Raw genomic sequence first — 11,329 nt, 5'->3', positions numbered from 1 at the left:
ATTGGGGAATCAGTATAAAAAGAAATCAGAGTATGTGTTTAATTAATGAATATGATAAATTGCCATCATTCAATACAATACTAGCAGATTATAACGATAGTTTTTTTTTTTTTTTTTTTTTTTTTTTAAAGGGGGGCGTACGCCCATTACGCCCTTACCTGGACCCGCCCCTGGCTAAAACCCCCAGTTTATAGTTTGCCTTAAATTACAACCGGAAGGATGTTACCTCTAATGAAAGTAACCCAACCTGTCAAAGTTAAAAAATAATTTATTTCACAATAGTGAAGAAAACAGTTTTCGTAGTTACACTGAATATTTGGTTCTGACTTGTCTTCTTATTTTTATCTTCTATGAAATTAACTTTTAACTTCAAATTTAAAGTATCAAAATTTCCCAATTTGACAAAAATGATGCACATTTTTCCTATTAAAAGAGGATGAGGCGGTTTGAAAAAATGCGAACAATATCACTGACCCAATCACATAATTTATTTTGTATAATGTCAATGCAGCTTTTTATTATTTTTAGTTGTTCTTTAATCATTTACTATTTTATCTCCAATTTACAAACACGGACTTCAAAAATCTCTTTTTTTCTGACCAAAACAGTTTTAATCACAAGTACTTGTATAATGTGATTCCACTTAATTTATATCACTTGATCTGGTCTTCTAGAAACTGTTAAAACGCGCATTCAATTACACAATTTCTAAAAATTGCTTAGATTAATTAGTAACATAGTGATTGGTAAGCCAATGCATATCATTATGTATATTAACTACATACGGAAAAGTGTAGTAATAACAAACGGAAAAGACCTAAACTTACCCAGATGTACTCACTTTCGTTTTTTTTCCTTTCAGCTAAGAGGTCTGAAATTTTATGATATCCTGTCCTTTCACATTAAAGTGGAAACTTCCTGGAGTACAAACATGTTTCTACACATTTCCCGAGGGAATGGTCATTAAGCATTACAAACTCTTCCTCCAATGCTATACACATGTAGTTTCCTTGTCCATGTATAAATCGCCGGCAAACTTCTAGTATATATGTAATGTTATTCTTTTTTTTCTTCTGTATATATGGTATTCTGTATTGTCAATGCATGTTCTAGGTTTAAAATATTAAAATACTTAAATTCATTGGATGTACTGATTTGATTGTTTGTTTTTTTATACTTTGGAGGTCTTTTTGTTTTGTTTTGATTTGTCTTGTTTTTGTTTTTGTTTTTGGTTTGTTTTTGTTTTGTTTGTTTGTTTTTGTTTTGCTTTTTGGTGGGATGGGGGGGGGGGGGGGCTTGCATCATGTCATAAGTTTCTAGACCTAATACACCAAAATGTTCGAAGTAATACTATCTATTTGATTCATCAATTAACAGTGGCGGATCCGTACGGTACTTCGAATGGGACTCTTGTGGCTTTGTGCTCAAAATTCAATTTTGTACAGACAAATGTGAGTTATGTTCAACAAAAATGAGTTCAGATTAACCAAATTCATTCAAATTTAAATTTTGTCATACAAAGTATAATCTTTCAGTGGACAAAAATTACTTTTGTCATGACAAAATTCATTTTTGTATCACAGAATTTACTTTTGTTATCTAATTTTGATATTGGGTAACAAATGTCAATTCTGTATGCAAATTAGTTTAGTTTGGATTCTGTGAACTAATATGCAAACAAAACTGAGAAATATTATGACAAAATCAAATTTTGTTACAAAATTGAATTTTGTGTTTACGAAATTGGATTCTTTCATAACAAAATCATTTTATGTTCTAAATTCACTTGTTCAACCGAACATAAATTATTTATGTGCAAAACTCTGCTAATTTTCTGCAACTACTATTCAAACCCAAGCTACGTCTCTATCACTTTTAATAAAATAATAAAACACATTTCTGATTTCGTCAGGCACGGTGACCATGTCGATTTAATATTTAATTACATAAACAAAACATATTGAAAATAGAATTAATGTCCATAACTACATCACTGAAACATCGGAATATATCCACAAAACGTCCTGCCCAATAAATACACTGGCATTACAGTATACCTAAAAATAAACAAATATCATGATTGACAAGAATTCTGACACTGTTGTTGATGCAATACAGTGCCCCCTTTCGGCCTTTGAACTCATTGCCTTTATGAGATTTTTTTTTATATATGTGAACTAACAATGGATAGTGTTATTTTTCAACAATCAAGAGAAAATAACTCTTCAACAGCAAAAGCAAATTCCATTAAAATCAAACCTGAGCTTCATTTTACAGCAGATAATAACATTTTTGCATTACAGAAAGCTACTAAAGACATTCTCTTTCTATCACCTGGAAAATTGAAAAAAAACTTCGTTATTATGAATTAAAGAGTAAATAACTAATAATAATAAAAAAAATAGCAGCAATTTCCATCAAAATGATTTTATGTAATTTTCTATGTCAAAGGGCCATAAATTCCATATAAATCATTTTGCCGCAATAATATTTAAATTTAATTTGTAACTTGTCATGATAAGACTAGCTAACAAATATGAAATCAATTGGATGAGGCATTACAAAGAAAAGTCTGGAAAACATAAAATTTCATGAAATTTTCTATGTCCAAGGGCCATAACTTCTGTAAAAATCGTTCAACCATAATGTCATTCGAAGTGAACTTGTAACTTGTCATGATAAGACTATATCCCAAATATGAAATCAATTTGATGAGGCATTATAAAAAAAGTCCGGAAAACCAAGTGTGACTGACGGACTGACAGACTGACTGACAGACTGACGGACGGACGGAGTTCAAACCTAAGTCCCTTTCGGCATTTGCCGAAAGGGGACAATAAAAATGAAATTGACCTCTTTATTACATAATTCATAATACTGTAAATATGTCTACACTATAGGCTAAAAACCACTAATTCCACTTCCCATAGGCTTCTATGCTATTTTCACAATATTCAATGGCTTCTCTGGACTTTACCTTAACTTTAACCTGCAGAGGACTATATATCAGCATGATTCTACATATGTCAGCTCACAATCAGTGCAGTACTGGTCACCGGAAGTGAAAGGTCTATAAATAGCATGGGAAATCCCAGTGTTTTCACAAGATAGGGGTATATTTAAAAATCATTATGGAGATTAGGCTTCACATGACAAGAAGCAAAATGCACCTATAAAATGTACAGAAATGTTTTTCCTTTCAGAAACTGTTTAATTTTTTTTTAAATAAGATGAGAACTTTTTTCACAGCACTATGAGGAACAGGGGTAATTTCTGCGTAGGACTATTTTTGCGTATGTTCCAAATGCTCATTGGTTGAATTGGTGGTCTGTAACCTATATATGTACGTGGTCACCGCCCAACCTAGGTAACTGAAAAAAAACGTGATTATCTCCTTTACATACTACCCGCGAAATTCAAACTGGTTCTTTCCCAATATAGACAATATAAACTACGTAACTGAAAATTACTACGCGTAAAGCACATAAATATATTTTGCATGCAATTTAACACAAAATTCACTTTTCTGTCACAAAAGTCATTTTTATGTCCCAGAAGTCAATTTAAAGTTACAAAAGTAAATTTTGCATGCCAATTAGTTTACATAATCCTTTAGATATGCAAATGAATTCACGCTTTTGTAAGAAGGTCTCTCATTGTATATAGTAACCGCGGGTCTCGCAGACGCAGGTTTCCGATTACTTCGAGCAGTGTTATATATACTTTATTAGGTATTACTTACTTTTGCAGAATAGCGCATCAAGCATGTGATATGCCCTCGCTCCAACTAATCGGAAACCTGCGAGACCCGCTATTACTATATCCAACGAGAGGCCTTCTTACAAAATCGTGATGCGAGAATTCATTTGCATGTCCATAGGATTCTGTAAACTAATTTGTATACAAAAATGACTTCTGTGATATTCAGATTCTACTCAGATAAGTTAATATTTGCATACCTATTTGACAAAATTGAATTAAGAAATTGAAGTGGTCATTAAACAAGTCTGTATAATATAGTTTTGTACGACAAAAATGATTTTGTCATGATAAAATTCAATTTTGTGTACACAAAATTGATTTTGATTACAAAAAGATCATGTCCCTCCATTCGGCGCCCCATAGATCCGGGGTTAGAACCTCACTATTTTGTTGAGAAAAACGTTACGTTTGTGCAAAATTTTGAACCAAAATAAGCAGTTATTTGTCCGGAACTTCTTATTTATACAACGGCATCGTTCATGGAGTTGATCCATTATACCTTCTGTGCATGATATTTTAAATGACCTGTAAGTGGGTCAGAAAACATGTTTACAATGATTGTCAATATTCGAGCGCATATTTCATACAGGAAGTAAAATGTGAGAAGGTAAAATAGTTTCTTATTTTGTTTTACCTATAAAATCTGCTAGGATATTTGATTTCTAAAGCGGTCATATGTAGTTCATTTGCTATAAAAAAAAATCATACATGTCCGATGGTACATACATTTTGTAAATATTTCCTCACTCGACCCTTAATTACAGTTTATCAGTTTATATGTAACTTGAGTATATATATGCGTGCTCTGGTATCATTTTCAGATAATAAACTGGTATGCCAAACTTAGACAACCAATGTAATAATGACGCCCTTGATGGTCGGGGGGTTACCCATGACTGTGGACATAACCATTGTCGAGCAGACGACAATGCGTGTTCCAATCATTTGGTGTATGAACGGTACCGACTCCAAACATTTGATAATTTATGGCCTGCGACAGCTAAAGTTGACAAATACGTTCTAGCCAGGAATGGCTTCTACTACATAGGACCAAGTGACAGAGTGCAGTGTGTCTACTGCAAAATCATACTATCATCTTGGGAGACAGACGACATTGTAGAGGAGGAGCACAAAAAACACGCTCCCCGATGTCCGTTTGTGAATGATCCTTCTCATACTAGTAATTTCCCCCTTCCTTACCGAAGACTGAACAGCTCAAACGTCCACCACCAAGGACCAAAACACAGGGAATATGCCGAGAGGCAGATAAGACTTATGTCGTTCGAAAGCTGGCCGAACAAAACTCGACGACCCACACCAGGTGAACTAGCTGAAGCCGGATTCTTTTACCTAGGTAAATATTTTCCAGAAATGATTGAGGAGGCCCCGAGATCGATTTGTGGGAGTCCCTTAATAATTAAAGACCACCATAAATGATGGTAATATTGTCTTATTTTGTATGGCATGCAATATTTATATATTATTCCAATTTGTAGAAATCTTACATTATTTAGAAGATATCTTCTATTTTTTACAAGATATCTTATATAAAGTACAGTTTATAAGATATCTTGTAAAAAGTATATACATGTAAGGTGTCTTATACTGTTTATAAGATATCTTCTATAGTTTATAAGATATCACATGAAATTAAGAAGATATCTTCTTTTTTATAAGATATCTTATAAAACATACAAGATATCTCACAAAATCTTATAAAATTTTGTTAATCAGATACCTTATATAGTTTACAAGATACCACATGAAGTTTATAAGATATCTCTTAAACTTAATAAGATATCTTATAAAGTATATTAGATATCCAATAAATTTTATGAGATACCTTATATACTCTATGATATATCTTATAAAATATTTGTAAAATATCTTATTGAAAATAGAATATATCTATTAAAATATATATGATGTCTTATATCCTTTATAAGATATCTCGTAAACTTTATGGGATATATTCTATTAAAGTTTAATCAGATATCTAATGCAGTATATGAGATATCTTATAAAGTTTGTTGTATGTCTTATAAACTGTATAAGTATCTTATAAACTATATCAGATATCTTGTAAACAAAATTATATAAGATATCTCATATCGTTGATAAGATATTTCATAAACTTTATCAAATATCATCAATAGTTCGGAAGATGTCTCATAGAAATAATAGATATTTATCAAATTATATAAGATATCTGCAAATTTGAATAAATATAAATAAGACGTGCCATAATTCCGCGCCTCGTACAAACTCGTTCAACATAATAATGACTATCAGTTACTTTGATTCTGATTCCAATCTAAATAAAATCTATTGAATAAAGTTTGTGTAGTAGAAGATCCCATTTTCATTTGTATATTTTTTCCACGGAGGGGGGGGGGGTTGCTCTCACTTTATACTAAAGGGGCTGCATATTTAATAGTGGGCGCAAGCCCCTGTGTTTTTTTTTCTCAGGAAATATCATTTTTTATGGGAGAAATGTTCTGGTTGAGTAAAGTTGTAACGTATCATAATGCTGAGAAAACAACGACAATTTTGAGCTTCATATAAAGTGTCATAGGACAGACGTTTTGGAACTGTTTTTTTTTCAGGCCATAATGATTATGTCAAGTGTTTTTACTGTGGAGGGTCGTTGCGAGACTGGAAAGAAATTGACGACGCTTGGGGTGAGCACAGAAAATGGTTTCCGCTGTGTCTGTTCGTTGCAGAACATGACCCCGCAACCCACCCAGAACTACATCGTCATATTCGTCGGACCCTTAGCGAAATCGCTATTGCAAATGGGTACAGTGAGGAGGAAATACAAAGCTTCAAAGAATATACTGAAGAAAACCGCCGTATGTAAAACCCTTAAAACATTTTAACTTTTATAGGTATTAAAGATTACCTTTTTTTTTTTAACACAGAGCGTTATATTAAGTTTACTTTACACTTATACCTGTATCAACGGCGAATCCAAAAATATCTAAAAATGGGTTCTAAGCTATTATTCGCTTACTTTTTACTAAAAAAAAAACTTTTCTCTTTGGTCCGACACTTTGTATAGTTCAACGCTACATGCTTTTGCTTTGTCATTTCAATTGCATAATCAAACCATACATGTTATATTTGGAAGCAAAGCTGAACCGTCAGTCATTTATCTCATACCTAAACCCATGCATGATAAAACTATGTCATAAACAAGATGACTCTATATTCTGAGCCATGATTGTTTGCCTCTTAGGTGTATTTTTTTATCTCCCGATTCATACGCTTTTTAAGATCAATTAGCCGATTTTCCATTTACTTGTTTCATGCGACGTGACATCAACACACGTCATATGATTCTAGAAAAGTGAAGAATGCTCTTTCCTCAATGATGCAAATGTTGCACGATCCCAGTTTGTTTTCCTTCCCTTTGTTTGTGCTTTATTTTTGTTCCATGGGTTTTTAACTTTTTAACTTTTCATAGCTTTTAACCGTCGTTGTATGCTCCTGTGAATACTTTCTAACGTAATTTTGCATTAAACCTTGATTTTTTTCACGAAATTAATTGTCCACCGATTTGGATTGGTTTACTACTTACGATTAAATTTTGTTTTTTGCCAGTTCCCTACCCAGTTGAGTACAGTGAACTCATCGGTCAGCTAGAACAGTATAGAGGAAGGTTTCAACCGGTTCAGGCTTATGGAGGTATGAACCAATATATATACGCTTTGACAATCAGAAGGTAATTGATAAAGTGCCCACTGTAAACAATTGCAAATAAGGGGACGGACAATTTTCAAATTAGTCTAGTTATTGAAGTATAAAACTTTAATTATTGCAAATATTTCACAGTACAGAAACGGAAAGAAAACATCACAATTTAAGACTGATTTATATCTTATGTTCACAAACTGACCGTTTTACGTATTTTATACAGACACGTGCAGTTTCACATTCTAATTAACTGTAAAAATCACGGAGATGTTCCATTTTTTAAATATATTTTGAACTGTCTGCTGTACATCCTTACAGTATTTTGTTCAAAAACGGAATTGCCTTTGGCTGTAGGCCATCCCCTTTACATGATCATTTTTTTGCTTTGTGGTTTAATTCGTACCGGTTTCTGCTTAGTTATTTTTTTTCTTTAGTAGGTGAAGGACACCCTCAACCTTCAGCACCTCTAGTTCCAGAGGTGGGGATTAATCCCTCTGTACCTCAGGTAGCAGGACAGGCTAATAAAACCTCCTCTCCTAAAGTTTCCGATGACATTCCAGATCGTTACCTTTGTAAAATTTGCTATGAAAAGCCACTAGAAATGATGTTTCACCCGTGTAAACATGTTTGTTGTTGTCAGACATGTAGTGAACAACTTGTAAACTGTCCTGTCTGCAGGACTCGTATCCGTGGAAGACTTCAGATTTTCTTTCCATAGCATTAACTGTTCTATATATACGCTTTATTTGTGGTGGCATTGATTTCAGTGTACACACATACGAAATTAAAGATACAAATAGGAAAAGTGTGTTTGCTTAAGCATCTATAACAGGTGGGCAGTCCCTTGTGATGATTTTATTTCATTCCACTGTTCTAAATACGAAAAACACATATTGATTGATTGATTGATTATTGATATCATAGACCTGTAATTGAATACAGGTCTATGGTGGTGGTGTATTATAGTATTATTGCGTAAGGTTTACCATATTGGCTTAGTTATTGGTCCGAGGCTAGCCACATCTGAGTCGTAGCTGGAGTCCAATATTTCCTGCCGAGGACCAATAACTCGTGCAGTCAATATGAAAAACCTTACGCTATTATACCTTTATTGACTAACTAGTCAAATACGTTAGGCCAATATGGATTTTAACCAGTTCAATATGACGTATTGGGCGGGTAAATCCCGTATTGGCGCATTTTTATATTATGTGTTAATAAATATGTAATTTCATATTGGTCCTCTAATAGGTTTAAGGGCCGTCGAGGCCAATATGATTGACCGAAACCTTTAACAGGGCCAATATGATTGACCGAAACCTATAACAGGGCAATATGATTGACCGAAACCTATAACATGGCCAATATGATTGACCGAAACCTATAACATGGCCAATATGATTGACCGAAACCTATAACAGGGCCAATATGAAATTACATATTTATTGACAATTTTATTCACCAACTCGACTAGATGATTTCTAGAACAGTTGTTTTCATGTCTTACCAAGAACAATTACATGTCGATTTATTCGGTTTATTTACATTAATCAGTCTTAAATATCCTTTTTGTATAAAATGGAAGATTTTTTTTGGGTTTCTGCAGCTTTCAGTCCTGGTGATTAAAGTTCATGAAATCCAATTCTAACTCAAAATGGCAGTGTCAAACGACCGGATGTTATGATGCCGTATTGGCCTTGGTTTGATCCATATTGGCTCCGTATGGATGCCCGGTTTGATTCATATCAATTGATCAGTTTTTGACATATTTTAACGTATTTTGGGTAGTTGGTTAAAAATTTGTTATCCATTAGCAGTTTTGATCTTAATTAGGCCGATATTTGAACTTTAGTCAATAAATATATATATTGCGTTTGTGTATCTAATTGGTGTAGTGAACATCGCCTATTAACGAAATGTATTTCAAACCCAGAATCTGTACAGCGGTGGATCCAGAGGGCGGTAAGGGGGTTGGCACCCCCTTATTCATGTTTAAAATTGACAAAAATGGCAAATAATGGCCCCTTTTCAAAGTGTCTGGATCCGGTCCTTTAGTTTATAGACCTTTAATTACAGGTCTACGGCAGAATGAATTTTAATTAAGGTTGTTTTTTTGTGTGTGTATGTAAGTGATGAACATACAATTATATTTCACTCTCCTATTTGAATTCTTGTGGATTTTTACTGAGTGGTTATCTGGCTACATGGCCAATAGATTGCAAGTCCCAGTCATATCCAATCTAACAATTCCTTCCCGATAACAATAATACGCCCGTTTCAGTTTTTAGATGGCGACGGTCGTTAGGGTGACCATTTTGGTCGTTAGACATCTCAAACCAACTAACATTATATAGTAAAAGTTTCCACAGTACTGGTAGAAAATGCTGTTTACTTGAACTGTCAGGCAGTGACAGCAGCAACAATGATTTTGGATCCCTAACTGTAATTTATATATTCAGTTCTAATAACCAACGACATAATCTGAACACTGTCCTATTCATGTTTAAATTATTTTAATACCGGTTACACCCCGTACTATTAAATGACTTTCAAAATAGGTACTGGAAACTATGGGTATTTCCCCTCTTATAGATTTTTATCGTAATAAATTCTTTAATAAAATCATTTGAATTTACTATTATGTTTACTGAAGGGAGGTGCATAATATATGGTAAGATTTGTTTTTCTTTTTTTTTGTTTTTCCACGATTTTATCTGGGGAGATCAAAGAAAATTATAGAAAAAAAAACACTGCAATAATTGTTGATGCAATTTCATATTTTTCATTTAATATGGACTAAGCATTGCCTAAATTAGCGAGTACTATGAGCTTTACCATACATGTACCGTCTGCAAGACTTGAAACATTAGTCATTCTTTGTTACTTCCGGGACATGACTTTTTTTTTCGTTAGTATATTGGAGAACCTTAAGGGAAATTTATAAAGTAAACGTAATAACTGTAGAGCTCACACCGCTTCGCGGCGCTCGCTACTACATGTATACAGTATATCATTTACTGTTATATGTAAAGAATTTTTTATGATACATGTTGAACAAGCCATATAAAGTCTTGAATCTTGGATATTAACAATTCATTTAGACAACATGAGGATATGACCAAAACAGACAGGAAATGTTGATACGCTGAAAGTTCCTGATATATTATAAAAGGTAGTTTATATTAAAAGTCCCTGATAATTGGAATGAAATTGTTGTGAAATTTATGTGGCTTTCATTTAAGACATTGACATATGGGCAGCATGCTAAAATATAGCTGCATAATATCAACCTTTCAGTCATTTTATTAACTTATGATTTTTGTATTAAAGAACCCTGAAATATATCTGAATGAGAAGCTCATTCCAATGTATTCTGTTTTTGGTAAATAAGAGTTATGGTATGTTCATCTTAAATAAAAACTCTCTTCATAAGCATCTCAAGGGCCCATAATTAACCTAATACTGGAAGTAGATATTTCAAAAGTCAAAATTGAAATTTTTCTTAACCTCAGATTTCATAAGATTGCATAAAAATTTCTGGGTATTTATTCCATGATCAAAATTTCAGTTTTTTTACATGTGTGCAGATGTTATTTTAATGAGTTTTAGTTGCTAGATTTATAGATGTATTTAGCACGTGCATTAATACTGTGATACTTGATTAATATTTGATTTGATAGTTGCAGTGTTCAAATTTAACTGTTTGCTGACTATGAGACTCCAGCATTAACTTAATTGGTTGGTGACTGCAGCCTCAAACCTTGGGTCTCACTAACCACTTCTAATGTTTCCATTACTTTACATGTTAAAAAAGTAATTTTCAAAGTCTCAATGTGAATTCCCAGGACAAATGATATCTTAAAGTTGCATA

General features: G+C 33.1%; 2 protein-coding genes across 8 annotated transcripts in view; both read left to right on the top strand.

Moving 5' to 3' along the window:
- The first annotated feature begins 4,212 nt into the window (after positions 1-4,212).
- LOC148614526 (baculoviral IAP repeat-containing protein 7-B-like) lies at positions 4,213-8,263 on the top strand. 2 transcript variants are annotated; one of them, XM_088588645.1, is made up of 5 exons: positions 4,213-4,369; positions 4,584-5,116; positions 6,369-6,614; positions 7,366-7,449; positions 7,896-8,263. In XM_088588645.1, exons 2-5 carry the CDS (start codon positions 4,597-4,599, stop codon positions 8,174-8,176), a joined length of 1,131 nt encoding a protein of 376 aa, XP_088444771.1. In that variant the 5' UTR covers positions 4,213-4,369; positions 4,584-4,596; the 3' UTR covers positions 8,177-8,263. The 2 variants fall into 2 exon arrangements, with proteins under 2 accessions (XP_088444771.1, XP_088444770.1); XM_088588644.1 differs by having other exon boundaries at positions 7,893-8,263.
- Positions 8,264-8,406: 143 nt separating this feature from the next.
- LOC148614525 (baculoviral IAP repeat-containing protein 7-B-like) overlaps positions 8,407-11,329 on the top strand; it is a 22,718-nt gene continuing 19,795 nt past the window's right edge. For 2 of the 6 annotated variants that reach the window (XM_088588646.1, XM_088588652.1), the window contains exon 1: positions 8,407-9,900. The gene's annotated coding sequence lies outside the window, so the exon portion shown is untranslated. The other 4 variants (XM_088588650.1, XM_088588654.1, XM_088588647.1 and 1 more) reach the window with 3 other exon arrangements.

The sequence above is a fragment of the Perna viridis genome, chromosome 6, assembly GCF_037379345.1.
Source record: "Perna viridis isolate PV_CMFRI_1.1 ecotype Kerala chromosome 6, ASM3737934v1, whole genome shotgun sequence".
Lineage (NCBI taxonomy): Eukaryota > Metazoa > Mollusca > Bivalvia > Mytilida > Mytilidae > Perna > Perna viridis.
Note: the sequence above shows the minus strand (reverse complement) of the source record. Positions and strands in the feature narration are given on the sequence as shown.

Coding starts and splice junctions, on each gene's coding strand:
- LOC148614526 (XM_088588644.1), top strand. CDS start 4,597: ATGCCAAACTTAGACAACCAATGTAATAATGACGCCCTTGATGGTCGG. Junction 5,117..6,368: donor AGCCGGATTCTTTTACCTAG/GTAAATATTTTC, acceptor TTTTTTTTTCAG/GCCATAATGATTATGTCAAG. Junction 7,450..7,892: donor ACCGGTTCAGGCTTATGGAG/GTATGAACCAAT, acceptor TTTTTTCTTTAG/TAGGTGAAGGACACCCTCAA.